Below are 24517 nucleotides of genomic sequence, written 5' to 3' on the forward strand. Positions count from 1 at the left end.
TTTCAATTTCTTAATATGGTGTATTACATTGATTGATTTGCGGATACTAAAGAATCTTTGCATTCCTGGGATAAAGCCCACTTGGTCATGGTGTATGATTTTTTTAAATATGTTGTTGGATTCTGTTTGCTAGAATTTTGTTAAGGATTTTTGCATCTATGTTCATCAGTGATATTGGCCTGTAGTTTTCTTTTTTTGTGGCATCTTTGTCTGGTTTTGGAAATAGGGTGATGGTGGCCTCATAGAATGAGTTTGGAAGTTTACCTCATCCTGCAAATTTTTCTGGAAAGTTTGAGTAAGAATAGGCGTTGCGGGCTAACTCTAAATTTTTGGTAGAATTCAGCTGTGAAGCCATCTGGTCCTGGGCTTTTGTTGGCCTTGGAAGATTTCTGATTACAGTTTCGATTTCCTTGCTTGTGGATGTGGTCTGTTAAGAGATCTTCTATTTCTTTGTGGCTTCAGTTTTGGAAAGTTATACTTTTTCTAGGAATTGTCCATTTCATCAAGTTGTCCATTTTATTGGCATAGAGCCTGCTGGTAGTAGTCTCTTAATGATCCTTTGTATTTCAGTGTTGTCTGTTGTGATCTCTCCATTTTCATTTCTAATTTTGTTAATTTGGTTCTTCTCCTCCTTTGTTTCTTAATGAAGTCTTGCTAATGGTTTGTCAATTTTGTTTATTTTTTCAAAAAACCAGCTTTTAGCTTTGTTGATTTTTGCTATGGTCCTCTTTAGTTTCTTTTGCATATTTTCTGCCTAAATTTTTAAGATTCTTTCCTTCTGCTAACCCTGGGTTCTTCATTTCTTCCTTCTCTAATTGCTTTATGTGTAGAGTTAGGTTATTTATTTGGTTTTTTTCTTGTTTTCTTGATGTAAGCCTGTAATGCTATGAACCTTCCCCTTAGCACTGCTTTTACAGTGTCCCATAGGTTTTGGGTTGTTGTGTTTTCATTTTCATTCATTTCTATGCATATTTTGATTTCTTTTTTGATTTCTTCTATGATTTGTTGGTTATTCAGAAGCGTGTTATTTAGCCTCCATATGTTTGAATTTTTAATAATTTTTTTTCCTGTAATTGAGATCTAATCTTACTGCACTGTGTCAGAAAAGATGACTGGAATGATTTCAATTTTTTTGAATTTACCAAGACTAGATTTTTGGCCCAGGATGTGATCTATTCTGGAGAACTTAACAGTGTTTTAATAGAGAAACTGAGGTGCTGGGAAAGTGACCAAACTGAACTAGCCGGTATTTATTGGATCAAGATTAGTCCAGCATTCAGGCCAGAAGAATGTTAATCTCCTCTCAAAAGATGTGTTCATCTGCTACTTTTGCTTGCAAGCTAGGTGATACTTTCCAAAGCAAAACTAAGATGTACAAATTAAAAATGCTTTTCCTCATGATTTGTGAATTCTGTTGATTTTTAAGATCATAGGAGGTTATCATGATTCTCACACATTTAACAGATTAATAAGAAGAATTATTGTGTCTGACTCTTCGTGACCCCATGGACTCCAGCTTGCCAGGCTTCCCTGTCATTCACTATCTTCTGGAGTTTGTTCAATTAAAAAGAATATTACTACATAAAATTGGGGAGTCTTTGGACAGCATCTCCACATATAAGTGCTCACATATTTCAAAGTAAACCATATAAATGGTTTTCTTGAAAAACATGGGCTCTTTGGTTTCAAGACTAAGTCCTGGGAACGGATAGGGTAGGTGTTGAGGAAGTAGCAATGACTTCTCCCAAAGGGAATGTCTTAGAGGAAATTTTGATGCTTTACACATTTTCCTCTGATATGCATAGCATTCGGAGGAAACCAGTAAAGTTCTTTCTTGGAAAGGAACTCAGATGTGTGTTGCTGCCCTGCATCTAGCTTGTGATCAGTAGCCTGGAAATGACCTGTGGAATATTCCAGGCCTACTCTTGGAGTTTGTAATCTGATTTGGGAAAGCAAGACTTTTTGTGCAAAACATAATTAGAAGACAAAGCAGTACCAAGTATAAGCCAGAACTAAGATGTGAGGTTTCCATTGAATTCTTAGGACCTGGGAGTGGCTCTGAACTCCAGGTGTCCTTGGGCTTTTCAGAGACTTCCCTTTAGATGGCTCAGGTTTCTTCTCCAATGGGGAGAGCAGGTAACTGGATAAGACCCGTAGGTGTGGCTGAAAGTTCCGGTTCAAGTCAGCCTTGGTCTCCCTCCATCTCCCCTCCCCTCGCCCCTCCCCGCCCCTCCCCTCTGAAATTGCTATTGTGTAAGGTATTACTAATGCTGGCAAGGATTTGTGTTTAGCCATTTGCCAAGCATATCCCTTCCTGGGTTGGGGCTATAAACTCTACTCCTTCCTGCCATAAACTATTCCTCATCACCCCCTCCCAGTAGTACCCGTGTCCCCTTCACATATTCTGCAAGGCTGCATGTTCCTTCAGCATCCACTGCAACAACTCTTGCTACTTGTTCATCCCAGGTAGTAACTCTGGCAAAGGAGGGACATTACTATCTCTTCGCAGTAGCCTCTCTTCAGGGAACTGCCTCAGTGATGGGATCTAGTCCCATTAGTCAGAAGAGCCCTGGGTTTCCTTTCAGGGAGCTAGTAGCCACAGCAGGACAGGTTAGGGTTCTCGTTGTCCCTTATTTACACTGTCCCCATTGTCTCCAGCAATGATGGCAGCAACCACAGCTGGCCTTTCCTAGTGCCCTGTAATGTTAACAGAGCTGCACTCTATGAACCTGTTTGTTGGTATTGGTGCTGTGTGTCCAACATAAACCTGGTAGGATCTGTCGACCAGGATCCCCATCCAGTCCACAGCTGCCCCAATTGTCCTTAGATTCCTCCTGCTTAGGAGGGAGCTGTGCTCTGATTCTTCCTTATTGGAAATCTTTCCATCCTCATCTTTGTGCACATGCCCTGCAACTAGCCAGCCAGTAAGGAGCTTCTGCCTGCCTACCCTGACCCCAGCTTGCAGGCTCTCAGAATCCCCATGACTCGCTGATGCTATTGGTGATCTTGCAGCTGGAGAACCTTTATTTCCTTGTTGTATTTCTGTGGTTGGGAAGCCAAGCTGCCCTGGCAGGTGGTTTTCCATGGGTCAGTTGCACTTGGCTCTCTGCAGTGGGGGGCCTGTGTTGTTAAAGGAGGATTCAGCTTGTTGATCACTTTGTTTCCCCTGAATCATCAAGTCCAGGTATGACGTTGTACCCAGCATCTCTTCTCTGTTGGACCTAGGCCTGATGGCCAGAAGGTCCCTGGCCACCAAGGGGCTGTCATCTCTTTGGTGTCTTTGTCCCAAGCCCTCCACTCTGCCTCCTGCTCTCCCACGGGATGCTGCCAGGCATCTTGTAGGAAGTGTTTTGACAAGAAGGATCGGTGAGAGTTTTTTCTTGGCAACTATAAAATAAAAGTACTGTGAGGAGCTCCTAAATAAATTTGTGCTGCTTCAGCCAGGGAATTTCAACCCTCCTGGAAGTGTAGGGGAAATGGAATGAAAAAAAAAAAAAATGTGGAAGGCTCAACTGCCAGTTTGATGGCTCATTCATTTGATGGTCCTCAGGAGGTGTGTGATCCACACAGGGTGGACATCAGCCAAACTCACTGCCTCTTGCATTTGTCCAGAGAGTCAGGGAGTGTTTCCTTTGTGCTTCTTTTTTTCCCTACCGTCAGACAAGGCAGGGGGAAATTTCTCAGGCCCTTTGCTCAAGTTGGTCCTGTGTGTACACAGGGGTGATGGTGGAAACAAGCTGCCTGCTATGGAGCCCAGCACCTGGCCTGAGGGGGTTCGTTTGTGAGTCTCTGGCCCTGTTTTAAAGGGGGTGTAATAGCCAGCCTTGCCACAGAGTCATTTATTATGATTATTTCCCATCTCAAGTAGCTGTTGGGAAGAAATAGGAAAAGGTAGAGGGAAAAGAGCCACAAAGGTGCTTCTAACATTTTCTGGGCTGGAAATTGTTGTATTGTTTTTCATTCACTAGAAAATAAGTTATTTTACATCCACTCTCATAATGATGAATGTTCATGCTTCATATATTAGTTCTTAAGCCAGTGTTGCAATAGATCTGCCTCACAAACACCAGCTAGAATGTCACTTTATGAGGACAAATGGCATGGGGACCTCATTTAATAATTCAGAACGTTGCTTCATTTAGCAGGTGCCTCATTCTCATCTTTAAGTTGGTTAAGACTTTAGGGACATATCATGGAGCGTTTGAAAATATCAATGCCATTCATGATAATTATGTACATGTGAGACACTTTAAATAATTTCATTGGTTAAAAAAAATGAGCTTCTGACAACAGGTCAGAATTCTGAGTCCACAAATGTTCATGTTCCCTAAGGAAGTAAGGTGATTTTTTTTCAACATGCCCTTGCAACCTGGTTTCCAGAATAAGTCCTTTCCATTCCTACCAGTAGATCACTTTCCCTACACATCTTCCTTGGGAATTATAGCCTGAAAGAGTAGAGAGACTAAAGAAAAGGATTAAAGCCAAAATATGTAAATACATATCTTAAGACTTTTTCCTGGCTATCAAAGTAATACATAATTCCTACAAAAAATTTAGAAAGTACATAAAAGAAAAAATCATTCATGAACATATCACCTAGACATGTAATCTTTTAGCTTTTCCCAACTTCCTTTCCCTCCTGTCTTTCTTCCTTCCCTCTCCAATAGTTGTAACATAATTAAAAGAATATTGAAAGTAAAATTTTGTGTTCTGCTTTTTCATTTAGAATTGTATCATCCTGTAAATAAGTCATGAAACCCAGCAGCTATAAAAAGATTGATAGATTTGATTATATAAAAAATATGAAAGTTATCATAAACAGAACAAAACAAGCTGAACAATAATATTTGCAACCAATATAACAAATTTCTGCTGTCCATTATGTGTAATGAATCTCTACAATATAATCCAAAAAGCAACTCAAATTTTAAGACGGATAAAACTTGTGAGTAGGCAACAGACAGAAGAAATACAAATGGCCATTAACCATATAGATTTTTTTTAAAGTTTAATCTCAATAATCAAGAAATGAAGGTAAAACAGTGAGATCATTTTCCCCTAGCAAATTGGCAAGGATAAAAGGGTGATTACATCTAACTTGAATATGGAAGGTAAATGGATGCTCTTGTACACTATTGGTGGGAGTATAAATTGGTGCCAGCTTTTTAGAGGGCAGTTACTCAACGTCTATTTAAATTTTAAACATTTGTACACTTTAACACAGCATTTCCACTTCTAAAAATTTAACCCTCCTACAAGAGTGCAAATAATGTTCATTACTCCATGGACACATGGAGTAATGTGTTTAAAGATGCAAGCAATTAGAAACAATCTACATGTTTATGGAAAAGGACCTAATTAAATTATGGAACATCTTTATAATGGAATTTTATGTAACCATTACAAAGAATGAGGCAGATCTACAGGATATAGAAATATGTCCAAAAGTTCATTAAGTGAGAAAAAAGTTACTTCATAACATTTGTTAGTGTGGCATTAAGGAAAGATTGTATGACTAAAAACCTTTTCTTGTTTTCTCCATAATTTTTTTCAGGAATGATGGAATTTAAGACAATGAAAATAGTACTTGTATAATCACAAAAGAAAATCATTTTCAAAAGACAAAATTTCTGTCATAAGCATTTCCCTGCATTTATTTGTCCTTCATTACACCTCATACAACTTTAATAGCCTTCATAAAATTCTGTCATGGATATACCATAATTTATTTAGCTATTCCCCTCTTAATAAATAATTTAGCTTGCTTCCAAAATTTGCTCTGTTATGCACAATACAGCAACAAACATCTTTGTAAAGTAAAAAACCTAAGTCTACACTCCCCAAAGGATCCCTTCATGTAGCAGAGGTTGAGAGTTTAACCTAGAACGAATTCATGAAATGGTTTTGAACATGAAAGGGTAACATTTTCTAAGCCTTTTAAATCTTAACAGGACTACATTTGGTTCATTGGAAGCAAAACAGTTGGCTCTTTCCTTCCTGGTACCCAGTTATGCTACCCACCCTGACTATAATTTATCTCACTGGAAAAGATCCTGATGCTGGAAAAGATTGAGGGCAGGAGGAGAAGGAGGTGACAGAGGATGAGATGGTTGAATGGCATTATCGACTCAATGGACATGAGTTTGAGCAAGCTCAGGGAGATAATGAAGGACATGGAAACCTGGCATGCTGTAGTCCATGGGGTTGCAAAGAGTTGAACACAACTGAGTGACTGAACAACAAAGTGTTTGTGCTCTGAGTGTGAAAATGACCAGGGATGTTATCCTCAGGATGCTCTTTCCAAAGCTTCATCCCAAGCCTTTGCCTTTCCATTCCATTCTCTCTCCCCAGGTGAACTCATCCACACCCAACTAATGACTCTTCATTTTCTATCCCTGGCCTGGCCTTTCATCTAAGCTCTAGCAGTGTATATTCAGCTGCCCATTAAACATGTCTACTCAGATGTCTAAAAAATACCTCAATATGTCCAAAATAAATTCTTTAAGCCAGAACATGCTCATACGTTCTTTTTTTACCTTCTGCATCTTTCCATTACTAAATCCTATTACTTTCTTCCCCTGGTAGTTCTCCGTCTGTCTAGTTCTCTTTACATTACTGCCCCACCCTGGCCCAGACCACCATCAGTTCTTTTCTGAATACTCCAGTAGCTTCCCAACTGGTCTCTTCATGTTCTGTCTCTTCCCCTCTGACCTGTTTTCCTTGTGGCTGGAGGGGCTTGTTGTAAAATCAGATTAATGCCATCCTTCTCCTGTTTAAGACCTTTCAATATTTTTCTTTTCTTTTTTTCCCTCTTGGACCAAAGACTGAAATCCTCACTGGACCCTGCTGTATGAGGTCCTGCTCTTTCCTGTCTCCTTTAATCTTCTGAGCCCCTTGCATATTGCCTGGCTCGTGGATGGTACCCAGAGATTTGTTGGATGAATGAATGGCTGAATGTCTTCTGTTAGGTAACACACAAATGGCATTACTATAACAGGTGATAAAACCACATTTTAGGCTTTTGCTTTTTCAGTGACGTTTTAGAATTCTTTTACCAATTTAATACAATTGGCCCTGCTTCAAAAAGCTGTCAAGTTTTTATAAACCCAGATATTTAAAACACAAACTAACCCTAAATGGTTTTGTTTTGAGACTAAGATCATAATCCAAATTCACTCTCTTGGCAAATGCCACCTCTTAACTCTTGCCTACATGTCAGCTTTTCTTCCTTAGAAAAGGGTAGAGAGTTATCGTTATAGTATTTGACAACTAGAAAGAGATTTGCTCTGTGATCCCCTACTCCTGTACCTTCAAGATTGGATGAAATCCAATCAACTCCTCCATGCAAAAGTTAAGAACCAAACAAAGAATTTATTTTTCTAGAATTTTGATTATGCATTTAATAATGTGTCACATGTCCTTTTGGCATAAATCAGTTTCAGGATATTTGTTAATTTTCAGATGGTTCTTGTTTCAGTTGATGAAGTTCTTTCAGGAAACAGCCTACTAGGAGAATTAGCCAGTGACACAGTAGCACTGTATGGAAGAGAGGGTGCCTATTGTGGTGGGTTTGGAGCCCAGGCCTTAGAAGGGAGGTGAGCAGAACTGAATTCAAATCCTGACTTTATCCCTGGCTCACTAAATGACGTTGATGTAGACCTTACTTCATAGGGTTGAAGGTAAAATAAGAATGTGGATGAAGCACTTAGCATTTAGTGAACATTCAGTGTATGTTACTACTACTGACACTAATTGTTGTTGTTGTTATTTTGTTATCATCATCTACAGAAGGTTTTTTCAGGCACACACACACACCCAAATAAGCAAACAGACAAAAAGCAATATACTTACAATAGTATATTGACTGTATATTTTAAGATAACTAATACCAAAGTTGTACTCTATCTAAAAAATAGTCTTTTAGATTTAGATATTGAAATATGGATAGATGAGACGATTTCATATTTTGGATTTGCTTCTAGATCCGACAAAAAAGATGGGTCAAGAAGGCAGTAGAAGTACAGTTGAAACACGATTGGGCAGATAGCTGTATTTGCTGTGTGATCACTACAGGAGATGTTATGTTATTCACTATTCTTCCATATAAGTTTGAAATGTTCCATGATAAAATTTTTTTAGATACATTAAAAATAGCTTCTGAATAGCCTCTTAGATGCATTGTTGTTCAAGGAGCCAGTCTCAACTCACTGGTCTTTATTTCTTTTGGAAGAATAACTGAGTCCAGAGATCTAAGCAGTAAGACTCCTGTCATTCTGTTTTATGACTCTCAGAATAGCTCGTGGTGAAAACAAAACAAATACAATTTCTGAATTTCCTTTGTTTTCAACCACTTCAGAATCCTCTCTGAAACCACTGTGGGCATTTTAAGTAACCCTCATTACCCTGGCAAGAACAATGTACCTTTCAGACCATCAGGGAGGATAAAATAACTCTTTCTACCCTTCTGTGCTTGCATAACAAAGGTAGAGCTATTAAATACCACTGCTCAATAAGCTAATGAATGATGAGGCCATAATTGTGTATTTGGTGTTTTAGGATCTGAGCCTGTGCCCTGTATGAACTTGTAATCTTCGTTGTGGAGCCTTGTTAACTTCGGCTGCTGACTTAAATGTTGGCTGGGGAGGCTGAGGAAGTCCAAAGCCAAAAACTGACCTCTCTGCCTATTTCATATTCAATTCAGGAGTCAAAGAGTGACTTTTTTTTTTTGCTTTGGTTTTTTTGTTTAAGTGAAGATAGCTATTTACCCTTAGAGTGGAAGCTGACAATAGCCACAAATGGCTCTGTGTTCTCCTCTTTCATCTGTGTGTGAGCTGAGGGAAAGGATTATGCTTGGGTCCTCTCTGCTTTATAATTGCCCCTCCTAAAGTGGTGTCTTTTCCCCTAAAGCAGAGAATTTGAATTTATTATATTTCGGGGCTCTTTCTTTCACCCCTGGAATCTCTCTCCAAGAGGAAAAGCACATGGATTTTTGTAGGTTTAATTACTTTGGCACAAGGGTTCCAGTGAAGTTTATGGAACTTCATTCCTTCCCCCCAAAATAAAATAGGCTCTGAATTGGCTGGTGCAACTCATTGTGACCCATCCAAAATGCCTCTGTTTATCTCTTTGGTCAGCATCTTGTGCCAGGTGTGCGCTGAGGCCAGGGAGCAATAAGGCTCAGCCCCAGCCAAGGGGTGAGACAGGTGTATAGACAGAGTCTTCTGGAATGCAGTGAAAGTTGTCAGTCATAGAGCTGTGAACTGGGTGCTCTGGGGGCAGAGCTGACCATCTGGGGACATTGGCACAGACCTCACAGTAGAGGTATGAGACGTTTGGGCTGAGGGCAGAACTGAATCCTCAGGTTATCTTATGCTCTTAATCAAACCCCCTTATTATTTCTAGTTGAGAGTTTTGTCCTGTTAGGTAGTTCAGTTCAGTTGCTCAGTCGTGTCCGACTCTTTGCGACCCCATGGACTGCAGTACACCAGGCTTCCCCGTCCATCACAAACTCCTGGAGCTTACTCAAACTCATGTCCATTGAGTCAGTGATGCCATCTAACCGTCTCATCCTCTGTCGTCCCCTTCTCCTCCCGCCTTCAATCATTCCCAGCATCAGATCTCAGGTAGTACTTGGTATGAAACCAGCAATGGCATTTCCCTCAAGGCTGGTCCAGTTCTGAAAATGCCTAAAAGCAGACTGCAAAGTCAGGACTGAGGTGTAGAACTGGCCTCTGTGCCCTGGGGCATCCTATGACCAGGCCAAGTCACATCCCTAGGGCCGCTCAGTTCCTTGTCCTGAGCAGCGGGGCCGTGTCCCAAGACTTCTCTCAGCAGAGGGCATTGTGATGGGCAGCATATGAAACTGATGACAAAGCGCTTTTCCCTCCCTGAACAAGTCCTGATACCTGTGACGGCTGCTGAGTAAGAGGCAGTCAGACCTCTTAGCTGGGACGTTAGTCACAAGCTCTCTTGAGCAATGTCAGTTCGGCTCTTTAGACCATCGTGGGTTTCTGTTAGCACTTGCTTCTTCTACCCAAGGAGATCCTTTCTGAGCTCTCAGCAGGCGCGTTGGCTTCAGGAGATTTTAGAAATGCAGCCACCCTTTCAGGCAGTGTGAGAATCAGAGGTCTCTGAGTGTAGGACCACACAGACGTGGACTGCTGGGCTGGAACATGGTGCTGATAAAGCCAGCCCCGAGGCTCAGATCCCCTAAGGCCGTGATCCCTCCTGGAGCCGCAGATGAGAAGCTGGAGCTGGCAGAGATTAGAGATGACAGTGTTTGGACTGATGAGTCCCCAGAGGAGCCAGACAACCAGGCGCTAATAGGGCCTCGAGTCTGAAACCACTTCTAGCAGAACGACTGAGACCATGCTCTTGACAGTGGCTATGACCAGAATCCTCCCGCCCCCCAACAACACACACACCTGTTCTTCTGGGATCCTGCCTTCATGTGGGCTAATGAATCTTGCTCACACTGTGTGTGTGTTGAGAGGGCAGTGGAGGAGGACATGGTTTCCACAGACCAGAGCCCACTGAAAGCTTGTGTGGGACGTGGGATTCTGCCCAGGGAAAGGGGCAGGAGGCTGACCGGGGGGCCGGGGCCGAGTCTGGTTTAGAGGTGGAGGAGCCTCGCATTGCTGAAGTGGCTGCACAGGCACCCAGCATATCTCCACCAGATACCCGGGAGACGCCTGGAGCATGAGCGCAGAGTGGAGGCTGGCCTGAGAACGCTGCTGCTCTCATCTTGCTTCTCCGGGGATTCCTGGAAAACGGGACTTGGTTCTCCTTCCTGGGTGGCTGCCAGTGACCCCTGTCTGCAGGTCCCACGTGGTCCAGCCGCATCAACTCACTGGGCCCAGGGTGGAAACCAGTCTTGCCAGTTCTGTCATCACCTGCCTCCCTGGAGTGGCAACGTGATCCCGGGCTGGACAGAGACCAGCCTCTCCCCTCGGGCCAAGCAGCCCAACAGGCCTTTATTGTCAGAGTGGAGATGGGAAGATATGGGAAAACAGAGCCATGAATACCCCGACACAGCCCCCTGGGGATGCTAAGAGCCAGAGCAGCAGTCAGTAGCCCCCACTGTGGAGATGCCCAGTGAGGGACCACTGTCACCCCCCATATCATAGCCCCAGGAGGCCGCGGCTACTGTAGCTTCCCACCTGGCAGTCGACTGCAGACCTCCAGGTCAGGGCGGTGGTCTAGCATTGCTGCTGGCTGGGCAGCCTCCTTCACTGCTAAGCCAGTGTGGTTGCCTCTGAGCACATCTTTCCTTGAAAAATCAAAGGATAGAGGTTGTCGCCCTGTAGGCAGGGCTGCTCCCCTGATCCTCCCCAAGGCTAGATTGAGAGGCAGACAATGGGATGTAGGTGTGTGGGACTCTTTCCCAGCTTGCTGTGGTGCCAGCTTCCCTCTGTTATGATGCCTGGTATGTGTGGGCAATGGGAGACAGTTGATGCCAGAAGCCTATGTCGGGGAGGGGGTGTTTAGGAGCACTGCCTTTCATTTGCAGACAGTTTTATTGACATTTGACCAATATTCCTACCTCCATCGATACCTTTCACCAAGCAGTTCTGCTGCTGGAAACTCACTTCCTGTGATTGGATTCTGCTCCTCTGGGTTAGGGGAGGGAGGGTGAGTGCCTTTGCCATGCACTCACCGTAATATCTGAGGTTTCTATGTATCTGGGTTATACCCAAACAAACCCTGTTCTCACTCCTGTTTTGCTTTTCCCTGGTCATTAATGTCCCCACTAACCCACTGAATCTAAGGCAGAAACCCAGGAGTCATCAGTTCTGCTGCTGCTCTTCATCTGCCTTTAAGTGGTCATCAGGCCTTAATCCTGCTAGTGTTTTCACTAAAACACTGCTGACTGACCCTTACTTTCCATTCCATCTGTCACCGTCCTGGTTCAGGTCTTAACATCTCTTCCCTGGACTCTCTCAGCTCCCCTCTAGCTGATCTTTTTTCATCAGCTGGAAAACTTAGAGAGTTTCAGTGGATCACTTTTGCCTAATATCTAAGTATCAGAACTCCTTAGTGTGGTATGCAGGGCCCTTCACAGTATGGACCTAGCTCTGCTTTCTAGCCCTGGCATTGTGATGGCCTCAGTGTTTCCTTGTGAGTCCTCCTAGGCCACATGGGGTTCCTGAGCTCACCTGCATCTCTGCGCTTGCTCTGTGCGCTGGCCCTGTCCACCTGCCCACAGTGACCGTCTCATACCGCTTCCCCACCTAGGAGACTGACTCATGCTGTAAGACCCAGCTCAATTCCTGCCTCTCCTGTGGAACTGTCCCTCTGTCCTGCCACTAATAGGAATTAATTGTTCCTTCTCATTTTTCTCTTACAGCACATGGTTCCTACTTCTCTCATGCCACTTGTATTACACAACAGTTGGTTCTATCTCCCTCCCCATCTCCTTTCCTCTTTCCCCCAATGTATGTGTGTATACATACACGTATCTACACACACACACACACACACACACACATCTATGTGTATATACTTTGAACAAAGATTTATTGAGTGCATTGTGCTAGGCACAGCATGAACCAGATGCATCTGATGCCTCCTCCGTGGAGCAGACAGTCGAGTGAATATCTATCTGTCTCCCAAACACACAGTGCGTTCCTTGGGGAGAAGGATCATCTTGCTCTTGATGCCTATCCCACTGTGTGCTGCGCAGTGGCTACGTGCTCTAGGACTTCATTGAGCGAAGGCCAGTGGGCAGAGAGAGATGCCGCAGAACAGGGTGTAGCGGGGGTGGATGTCTCCTGGATAGAAGGTCAGTGGGAAGCCTGGCAGTCACATTGTCAGTTTTTAATGGGCAGCCTGTGTTTTGATGCGTGGTTAGCCCATTCAGATGGAACCATCATCCAGGACCATGAGGCAGATTTCGAGAGCAGATCTCAATCTCTTATCCAGATAACACAAACAAGTGTGTCCCCTTTGAAGGGTGGGTGCAGAAAGCTCTCCCGGCTGTTTGACCCCCATCTCATGACCTAGTTCAGCCAGGTGGATGGTTTGGGGCCTGGCTGCCCTCCCATATTTGCTGCTCTGTGTTTCTTGCAGAGATCTGAAACTGGACAACGTACTGTTGGACCATGAGGGCCACTGCAAACTGGCAGACTTCGGGATGTGCAAGGAGGGGATCTGCAACGGGGTCACCACGGCCACCTTCTGCGGCACGCCTGACTATATTGCTCCGGAGGTGAGTGTGCTCACTGCTTAAGCGGCTTTGGGAATCCAGACTCCCCAGCAGCCCCATCCAAAAGGCAAGGCTGAGCAGACGCTGCTGCTTGTGGGCGGCGTTGAAAGCTGACACCTCCAGACTCCTCTCTGGCTCCTTGGGTGAATGATGGCCAAAAATGTCCTCGGTTCCTCCCAGTACAAATTCAAGTCCAAAAGAGTTTTGTAAACCTTGCAGTTGCTTCAGGGTTTAGCCCTGAATGTGAGGACAAAGTGCACTCTACACCTGTCCCATTTAATTTTCTCCTTTGTCTCTACACAGAGCTTTGATCCCAGCCCCATTTAGCAGAAATAACTACAAGCTCTTGAATTGCCCCCATATGAGTGAGTGAGCCCACCTCCTCCTCCTCCACAGATGTAGTCCCAAAGTGCTTTCAGGTTTGGATCGGCGTATACTATTACTTTGGCCTAAGTAGATCATAGATGTTTGACCACCGGGATGAGAAGGCCTCTGATTTGACCCCAGGAAAATAGACCCCAATCTAGAGATGGACTGAAACATGCATGCCAGTGCAGGAAATTTCTTTGCTTTACTTCAGCTCCTAACCCTTCATTTTCTGTAGTCATTAAGGGTGCGTTTGTTCACTAGATGCACAGAGCTCCTCTCATGTCACCCCTTTGCACAGATCCTCCAGGAGATGCTCTACGGGCCCGCGGTGGACTGGTGGGCTATGGGCGTGCTACTCTACGAGATGCTGTGTGGCCACGCACCCTTCGAGGCAGAGAACGAGGATGACCTCTTTGAGGCCATACTGAATGATGAAGTGGTCTACCCTACATGGCTGCATGAAGACGCCACAGGGATCCTGAAATCTGTAAGTGTGACATACTCAGCCAGCTTTCCAACTGTTATAAACCAGCATGCTGTGTGTGCTGTTTGGGTTTGAAGTTTGTTTGTTTTTTGATCCCACCTACCAGCTCTAACTGAAATGTGTGTTTTAATCTATAGAATCAAAGAACCAGAGTTTTCTCAGGCTTTTTTGTCCTCTTATGCAATAGTTATTTTGGAGCCAACTGCCCAGGTGATGCTAGTGGTAAAGAATCTGCCTGCCAACGCAGGAGACACAAGAGATGCAGGTTTGATCCCTGAGTCAAGAAGATCCCCTGGAGGAGGAAATGGCAACCCACTCTAGTATTCTTGGCAGGAGAATCCCATGGACAGAGGATCCTGGTGGGATACAGTTGCAAAGAGTCTGACATGACTGAGCAACTGAGCACATGTAACAGTCGTTGATAGCATTGTTGGCCAGATGTCAAGTTATTTCTACCACTTGTGGCTTCAGTGTAGGTGAGGTGATGCTCCTATTTCATCCAGTCAGGATGAATAAGGCTGTTGGGTCATGTAAATGGCGCTAGCAGTTGTTTCTGTACTGATTGTGTTTCTGTCGGCAACATCCAAGGAGCAGGATGAAGGGGCCTTTCCAGTAGTGCTGGCAGAGAAGAGAGGTTTCTCAGATTTGGGCAAGATCTCATTTGCTTCCATGTTGTCCTTGTGTAAGTCAGGTGCCAGGCCCACAATTTAGGTGCAGTGTGGAATATTGTGTAGAAAAAGTGTTTATTTTGTGCATTTAAGGCAATGTGATGGAAGCCTTATTTCCAAGTGTGGAAGAAACGTGGATTTGATGCTTTTATGTTGAAAATAAGAGAGTCACAAGTAATATACACAATGGATAAACCAACAAGATCCTACTGTGTAACACAGGGAACTTTGTTAAATGTTATGTGGCAGCCTGGATGGGAAGGGAGTTTGGGGGAGAATGGATACATCTATATGGACAGCTGAATCCCTTTACTGTCCACCTGAATCTATCACAACATTGTTCATCAGTGTTCTCTAATATAAAATAAAAAGCTTTAAAAAGAAATAGATGAAGAAAACCAGAAAAAAATTAAGAAGGAACAACCAACAAGAAGGAGAAATTCTTCCAGGGCTTTGATCAAGGGCCCTGCCATATGCCAATAACCTTCTGATTCTAGGACCTGTTTAATGTACAGAATGATAACTAATTTTTTCGTATTGTTTATTACCAGGTATATGACATCACCTGTTGTCCTTACAGTCTTATATATCCTATAGACCCTGAATATACCAGTAAAATATAAAGTTATAAAAAAGTTAACATGTAATGAGAGAATAATATAATTTGGGTCAATACCCTATTAGGAAATCAGGTATTATTTCCCAGTATATGCACAGAGAGAATAAAGATGAATATTCTCCAAATAGGGGAATATCAGAACAATCCATTTTCTCTGGGGTGGTATCTATGGGTAGTATCTATGAACAAAAATTACTTTGTTCAAATTATATCACTTCCAGTGATTGGAGACAAAAAAAACTAAATTCGGGAAATACTAGCTTTGTTGGTGAGAGGCTTGCCTCTCTGGAAATCTCCAGTCATATAATTAGTGTCACTTTAAGGACATGTTGTTTACAGATTACTCTGTCCTGGGGCCGATAGAATGGTTGTTCCTGAGAAGTCTCCACTGCTTCAGAAGTGGAGACTTCTCAGGAAATGATCACAGAAATCCTTCTCAGGCAAATATTGCCCAAGTGAATCATAATTTATTACTTGATTCTCAAGTTCAGGCACCAGTGCTCTCCTAATATTGAAGAAGCTTTAATTGCACATAGAAATAAAAGTGAAGTACTTTGGGATTCTATCAAATGTCTTCTATCTACCCTGTTTTCATAAGAAAAATTTATTTGTATATTTAGTAGAAAATCTAGACTAAGGAGAATGTGGCTTTTATAATTTTTCATTAATAAAAAATCAGGGAGAAGGGCTTGTCTTTATAGATTTATGCCTTAAAATTTCTCAACCCTTGGAAGGAAAATGTGGATGACCTAATCTATGATAACACAACAAATTGTGCTGCAGAGTTGGGCTTACTTTTGAATTATTACTCTCCCAGTCCTGTGGTCTAGAGTTGGGGTCCTTCTGACTTCCAAGGCATGCTAATCCCCTGTAGCCTGCAGTGACCACCATCACAGTACTAATGGTTTTTCATGATGCACATATTTAGTCTAATTTAGTCCAATTACCATAGCTGATTTAGCTTTTTTTACTATTTAAAAGAAAGACCTCAGAGTTATATAATTCAAATGAAAATGCTAGTTCATGCCATAAGGAAATATGCATTGTTGGCCTTAGTATATAAAAGTTATTGTGCTTGGTACCATGAAGCTGCTGCTGCTGCTAAGTCATTTCAGTCGTGTCGGACCCCATAGACGGCAGCCCACCAGGCTCCGCTGTCCCTGGGATTCTCCAGGCAAGAACACCGGAATGGGTTGCCATGTCCTTCTCCAGGGTAGGAAACAAAAGTCAGTCTGTGCCTCAAGAAACTTTAATGTTCCCTATTTAAGGATTAACAGTCCAGTTCAGTCTTTCTCTGATAAACACTTAATACCTTTTGAATCCAGGTCCGGGAGAAATCTTTAGAGACCATATCAGCATTGAGCTGACCATCACCGCATCTGCTCCTCTTAATTTTTTTAGAAGTCCTCAACCTCTTTTTAGCATTTAGAATCCTCTTAAGAGAATTCTTCCCCACTAAATCTGAGATACAGGTTTCACCCCTTTTAGCCCAATCCCTATAAAACCTAGAGTAGCTACTAAGCAAGGTTAAGATTCACATGGAACTGTTAAGATGATTTATATTTAACCAGATAGATCCAATTACTTTTTTTTTTTAAGTTTTATTAGTGTATAGTTGATTTACAATGCTGTGTTTCAAGTGTACAGCAAAGTGAGTCTATTATACATATGTTCACTATTTTTCAGGTCCTTTTCCCATATAGGTTATTACAGAGTATTGAGTAGAGCTCCCTGTGCTATACAGTAGGTCCTTGTTTATTTTATATATGTAGCGTGTGTATGTTAATCCCTGACTTATCCCTCCCTCAATTACTTTATATCTTTGATATCTATAGAAACATTGCTGGTAACTAGTATATATGTTATCCAGGAGCATCCTGCCTCCACAATCTTGGTTCTGGGAGAAAACAGCCTCTGGTGTCTCGCGAGACTTTGCTCTTCAGTGGGGACTGAGTTGTTCCTTCTCCCTGCAGACTCACTTCTGGGAAGTTGTGAACCTCTTGGCTTACTTTATTTTGGCCCCTTTCTAATGCCAGCAGCACAGGGGATGACGCTGTGTCGCTGGCCGAGCACTGACTTTCTTACGTGGCTCTCTGTGTCCTCTGTCGGGCATCTTTCTGTACGAGGAAGCCTGGGTTTCAGTCCATGGCAGGCTTATCTCCCAGCTCTGCTACGCTCTGGCTGAGTGACCTTGGCAAGCTAACACACCTCTCTGAATCTGTGTCCTTGCTCAAAAGATCTGTAAATTGAAGTAATAAAATCCATGTCACAGGGTTACTCCCCAGATTCAGTGAATTCGTACACATAAGCCACGCAGGAACACGGTAAGCATTCTGGTTCTTCCTCCCTCAAGGAGTGTACCTTAAGAGCAATTTTCTGAAAAACACTGGAAAAGATGTCAGAGAAAATTACTAAAACATATTCACCGAGAGGATTTCGGAGACAGCTTTGTACATTTCAGCCCCCAGGCCTAAAAATAAAAAGCTTAAATGCTGTAGCTGAGGAAATTCAGCTGTTCTTGGCAGAGGGCTGAGATATTTAAACAGAAGTGTGATCAAAGAAAAGGAAGAAAACAGTGAAGAGCTCTCAAGACGTGGGGAGAAGCACCCAGGAGGGAAGTGTCAGCGCCCGGTGGTGAGGAACTGGCCTGCAGACCAGAGCTGTCCGAGGGCAGATGTTGGCTCTTTCACCTGCTGGCTGTGGGAACTTGGGCACACAGTGTGATTCTGCCATGCCTCGGTCTTCCTCATCTGTACCCTCGGGATCAGAGATGATGTGAGGGGGATACTTGGAACAGTGCTGAGCATAGACTAGATGCTCAGGAAGCAGATGCCAATGTCATCAATGAGACTGGGGTGCATTTTTGCATTTTTAGACTCTTGGTCCTTTTCTCTGAAAAAGTATGATTCTACTTATTGTATTAGGAAGATGGTTTGAGGTAGCAAGTCATGCCTCACAAACCATTCAAACTGCTTTCTGACTCTAATTGCAACTTGATTTAATTAGACCAATATAGTGTTGTTGTTTTTTTTCTAGAAGAAACCTAAAAGATTATCTATTCCAATTCCCTCATTTAATAGATGAGGAAACTTGAGGTCCAGAGAAATTGTGACTCATCAAAGGCCATTCAGCACATTACTTAAAACAACCAAACAAATTAGAACCCTTGTGTAGCTCTCACGGGAATGTAAAATTATGCAGGCACTGTGGAAAGTGGTATGGCAGGCAGTTTCTCAGAAAATCAAACTTAGAAGTACCATATAACCTAGCAATTCCATTTCTGTATATCCCAAAGAATTGAAAGCAGGGGCTTGAATATATTTGTACATCAGTGTTCACATCATTGGGGCTTCCCTGGTGGCTCAGAGGTTAAAGCATCTGCCTCCAATGCGGGAGACCCAGGTTCGATCCCTGGGTCGGGAAGATCCCCTGGAGAAAGAAATGGTAACCCACTCCGGTATTCTTGCCTCCTCCCATGGACGGAGGAGCCTGGTAGGCTAGTTCACATCATTATTCACAAAATCTAAAAGGTAGAATTGTGCTCATTTCACATGCTAGCAACATTATTCTCAAAATCCTTCAAGCTAGGCTTCAATAGTACATGAACCAAGAACTTCCAGTTGTACAAGCTGGGTTTAGAGAAGATAGAGGAACCAGAGATCAAATTGCCAACATCCACTGCATCATAGAAAAACCATGGGAATTCCCAAAAAAATTACTTCTGCCTCATTGACTAGGCTAAAGTCTTGGATTGTGTGGATCACAACAAACCAGAAAACTCTTAAAAGAGATGGGAATACCAGACCACCTTACCTGCCTCCTGAGAAATCTGTATGTAGGTCAAGAAATAACAGAACTGGACATGAAACAACAGACTGGTTCAAAATTGAGAAAGGAGTACATCAAGGCTGTATATTGTCACCCTGCTTATTTAACTTATATGCAGAGCACATCACATGAAATGCTGGGCTGGATGAAGCACAAGCTGGAATTAAGATTTCCGGGAGAAATATCATTACCCTCAGATACGCAGATGACACCACCCTTATGGCAGAAAGTGAAGAGAATCTAAAGAGCCTTTGGAAAAAATAAATAAATAAATAAATAAAGAGCCTTTGATGAAGGTGAAAGAGGAGAGTGAAAAGGCTGGCTTAAAACTCAACATTCAGAAAGATGAAGATCATGGCATCTGGTCCCATGACTTCATGGCAAACAGATGGGGAGAAAGTGGAAACACTTGCAGATTTTATTTTCTTGGGCTCTAAAATCACTGCAAGATGGTGACTGAAGCCATGAAATTAAAAGACGCTTGCTCCTTGGAAGAAAAGCTATGACAAACCTAGGCAGCATATTAAAAAGCAGAGATATCAGTTTATTGACAAAGATCCATATAGTCAAAGCTATGGTTTTTCCAGTAGTAATGTATGGATGTGAGAGTTGGACTATAAAAAGGTTGAGCATCAAAGAATTGATGCTTTTGAACTGTGGTGTTGGGAAAGACTCTTGAGAGTCCCTTGGACAGCAAGAAGATCAAACCAGTCAGTCCTAAAGGAAGCCAACCCTGAATATTCATTGGAAGGACTGAAGCTGAAGCTCCAATATTTTGGGCACCTGATGCGAAGTGCCAACTCACTGAACAAGACCTAATGCTGGGAAAGATTGAGGGCAAGAGGAGAAGAGGGTGAGAGAGGATGAGATGGTTGGAGGGTATCACTGACTCAATGGACATGAGTTTGAGCAAACTCTGGGAGATGGTGAAGGACAGGGAAGCCTGGTGTGCTGCATCCATGAGGTCGCAAAGAGTTGGACCTGAGCAACTGAACAATAGGAAAAAGTGGAAGCAACCCAAGTGTCCATCAACAGGTGAATGGATAAACAAAATATGTTATATGCATACAATGGATTAGTCACCCTTAGCAAGGAAGGAAATTTTGACGCTTGTTACAACTTGGATGAACTTTGAATGCATTATGTTTAATGAAATAAAGCAAATACAAAGGGACCTCCACTTACATGAGAATCCTAGAGTAATCAAATTCATAGAGACAAGAGCAAAATGGTAGTTGCCAGGAGCTAGCAGAGGGGTTGGTAAGGAGTTAGGGTTTAAGGGATGAAAAATTTCAGCTTGGGAAAATGAAAAATTTCTGTAGATGGATGGTGGTGATGGTTGTACAACAATGTGAATATACTTAATCCCACTAAACTGTACACTTAAAAGTGGCTAAGAAGGTAAATATTATGTTCTATATATTATACCACAGTGAGGGGGAAATACCCTGGGATCAGAATCCAGTTTTTTCTGACTCCCAGTCCAGGGTTCTGAGCTAGCCTACACCTGGCCACTCCCCATTTTTATTCTCCTTTCCATTAATAAGTATCCTTTGCCTTTAGAGCCCCACATGTTTAGCACCCAAATAACTCCCTGATATGATTCTTTCCAACTGTCCTAGAAACATGAGCCACTGGAGGAAGCTTCCAGGGTGCCATGTACTTAATACTCACAGAGCATGAATCTGCCAACCATCTAACTTTCCACAAAGTAAGATATAATGTTTATGATAAGAATGATAGTGTTATTTAAAGATTGTGCATTTGAGTCTTTCTCTATTGACCTGAGATGAGCCTGTGACCGTAGGAGAAACTGATACATGAGGGAATCAGGATCCCTGTCTCATTCCACCCGGCAAATACTTGTCAGATGTCTTCCCTTGGCTTGGCCTTGTGTGAAGTGCCGGGAAGCAAAGCTGAAAAGACACAGCCTCTTCTGTTGCTCACAGCCTTGTAGGAATGAGAACACGTAAACGGATACTTAGCCCGCTGCCAAGGAGGAACGATCAAAGCTCTCTCTGGGGTCAAGGACAGGGAAGCGACATAAGGACAAGGCAGAGGAAGCAGCGTCTCGGCTGGGCGTTGAGAAACAAACAAGGGTTCAGTAGGGTTGACGGGGGTGGGGGGAGGGTAGTCTAGACAGAGGAACTAACTTGTATAAGTACCCGGAGGGGAGTGGAGCATGTGTGTTCAAAAAGTGCAATCACCAGTTCTACCCTTAGTGCGATAGGGGAGGGTGAGGGCTGGGAAAGATGCCATGGGGCCTCTGAGGGGTCCAGGAGACATTCAGAAAGTGGTCTATTCCTTGCAGTTGGTCACGTGGGTCTGGAGCTCAGGAGAGAGGCGGCAGATGACCACTATAGCATGGTGTTGAGAACAGGGGAGCAGACGTGGACTGGGGGAGAGGGTGGAGAGTAAGAGGGGGGCCTGGGTGTTGAAGGGGTGACAGTGGGAGACGATCCGGTGAGGAGGTTGAGGAAGAATGACTTTGGGTTGTGTGAACATCTCCTTCTGAAGCCCATCTGCTAGTTTTACATGTGGTGAGATAGGCTAATGTTTTTGCAGTGTGCTTTCCTCAGAAACTGATCCTCATGGTAATTTCTGAGTAGTGCTAGCCAGGTTCAGTGCTAGTCCTTGGCCAGGAACCTAGGGCTTGGGAAATGCATCTGTTAGGAGCTAGGTAGGTTGAGACATTTTTAAGGACTCTGAATGAACTTTCATTTTGTTTTGTAATTCCAGATCAAGGTAAGATACCCTGCTTCCTTTAAAAATATGGACTTCGGGCCTTTTTCAAGGATTTTGTAACCATCTGTGATTCTGGGGGCTTACTGACTTCAGAAGTTCCTAATGTTATGAACCTGGAGGGTATCATGCTTAGGGAAATAAGTTAAAGGGCAAATATTGTAGGCTATCACCTATATGTGGAATCTAAAAAATACAACAAACTAGCGAATATGACCAAAAAGCAGCAGACTCACAGATATAGAGAACAAACTACTGGTTACCCGTGAGAGAGGGAAGAGGGGAGGTGGCAAGACAAGGGTAGGGGATTAAGAGGTACAAGCTACTATGTATAAAATATATATAAGCTACAAGAGTATATTGTACAACCACAGGGAATATAGCCAATGTTTTATAATAACTATAAATGGAATACAATCTATAAACATTTTAATCGCTGTGATGTACACCTGAAACTAATACAACATTGTAAATCAAGTATATTTCAAATTAAAAAAAAAAAAAAGAGTTCCTAATGTTGACTCCACTGGGTGTCATAATCCCCAAACTGTCAGGAAGTCATGCATGCTCTTCTGGATTGTAATCATTTGTCATGAAGCTTGGTGACCATTAGAAACTTAGACACAGGATTTCAGAGATGGAGGATGTATAAAAACAGTTTGTCTAAATCCCTGGTTGGCAGGCGAAGCAACCTCACATAATAGAATGGAAAGAACACACACTAGTCTGAGGGTCGCAAGACCTCTACTTGCCACTGCTACTCAGTCTTTATTCCTTAATACAGTGATGGTAACACCTTTGGTACCCACTTCAAATGGGGGTAGCACCATGAAAGCATTTTCAAAGTGGTAGGCACAATGCAGGAGAAGTTACTGGTATTGTTAAATTATGAGTAGTAATTTCACAGCATGCTGAGAGCTGTCATTATCTTCATCCTCTCTTTGAACATCCACCAACATCATCAAGATTATTAAGTGCTTAATTGTACATGAGGTTGTGTTAGCTTTTTATTTTGGAGAGAGCTGTATTTCTGTTTTCCCAGGAGCCTTTTTCTTTTTTCAATTAAAATTTTTTTCTTATGCATCTTTTAAATTGAAGTATAGTTGAGTTACAATGCTGTGTTTCAGATGTACAGCAAAATGACTCATATATATATAATGTACATAATATATATATTATTTTCCATTTTCTTTTCTGTTATAGATTATTACAAGATATTGAATATAGTTCCCTGTGCTATGCAGTAGGTCCTTATTTTTTATCCACTTTATATAGTATGTATCTTTTAATCCCAAACTCCTAATTTATCTCTCCCAGTCCCAAGTTGAGTACCTGAGGGCACCCCAAAGGAGAATTTGTAACAAATACCACGCAGAGAAGGAGAGCACCCACTGGTGAGCGGTGCCCACGCTGGTCCTCTTGTCTCTGTGTGTGACCCTCTTCTGCTGGGTCTGCCCTTCCCCACGGGAGAGGCAGGAAGGGCCAGGATCCCTGAGCCAGCCCCTCACATCCGCTCTCACCACTGTCTCAGCGTGGTGGGTCATCCCTACTTGGCTTCCTGAGATTTCCCGACAGTCTTGTCTTTGGAGCATAAGGTCAGCAGCATTCCTGGAATTGGCGTCTTCTGGATATTTTCCTGCCCTTTTTTTTTTTTTCCTTCAGAAGGAAATGCTTTCTAAATGCCTTCTTACTTTAAAATAGAAGGTATTATTATTATCCCATGTCTGTAGAAACTGTGTGGATACGCGTTTATGTAACACCATAGCATCATAGATGTTCATGACCCGGGGGCTTTGTATGGTGTACTAACGTCAGTGAGTCCCCTCAATTCAGGGTGAGGGGTGTTCTTGTCTGTCTTTCACGGTGAGGGAGGGGCTGAACAGGGTGGGCACCAACATCTCACCCAACATAGCCCCTAACCCCTATTCCTTTCCTTCCCTCACTCTGCCATTCATCATCTTTACCCCCACCACAGGATTGGATAGCCTTACACCAAAAACTCAAGAGTCTCCCCAAAGTGTACATAAACATGGAGAGAGGGCTGAGAACCTGCTGGTGAGAACACTCCCCCTGGAGCAGAGAGTCAGTGGGGGAGGGGACATGGAGTACAGAGTTTTTGGCCCAATTTTCTACGTGAGAAATAAAAAAATCCCAAGTCATTAAGCAGTGATCCCTACAACTAAAAATAACCACAGTTTCCACTCCAATAGAGAAGACTATTTTTCTCTCTTGCCCTTTTGTCTCTCCTGTCTCATCTCGGTGAAGGTTTATGTTAAATGCATGTTTCAGAAGCAAAACTATCCTACCCCTGCTCTCAAAGAACAGTTATATAAAAACTGGCAACATCCACAGAAGGTAGCAGAGGAAAGATAAAGATATGCAGTCTTACGGAAGAACAGATGGAGACTTTCTAGATTGCTGACCTTAAAGATGATTTAAAAAATGTTTTTTTTTTTTTTACTTGGTTTGGGTATAAACACATTCTCTGTTGGCTACCATGTCACTGAGTTTCCTAAACTGGCATTCAATTATCCCAAAATGCTAATAATCATGACACAGAAGAAAATACATGGTTTGCTTAGAGCTTCGGCAGTTGCACTGAA

The 24517-nt window shown here is 42.8% G+C and overlaps 1 protein-coding gene and 1 non-coding gene across 2 annotated transcripts in view; both read left to right on the forward strand.

Moving 5' to 3' along the window:
• The window catches only part of PRKCH (protein kinase C eta), a 260686-nt gene that overhangs the window by 221697 nt on the left and 14472 nt on the right, over nt 1-24517 (forward strand). The window contains exons 11-12 of the mRNA XM_043472241.1: nt 13069-13207; nt 13872-14060. Coding sequence (XP_043328176.1) covers nt 13069-13207; nt 13872-14060 — 328 coding nt within the window. The remainder of the gene's footprint in view (nt 1-13068; nt 13208-13871; nt 14061-24517) is intronic.
• Nucleotides 18696-18767, forward strand: TRNAW-CCA. The gene has a single exon. It is a non-coding gene; the product is annotated as a tRNA-Trp (tRNA).

Source organism: Cervus canadensis, chromosome 6 (assembly GCF_019320065.1).
Source record: "Cervus canadensis isolate Bull #8, Minnesota chromosome 6, ASM1932006v1, whole genome shotgun sequence".
Taxonomy (NCBI): Eukaryota; Metazoa; Chordata; class Mammalia; order Artiodactyla; family Cervidae; genus Cervus; species Cervus canadensis.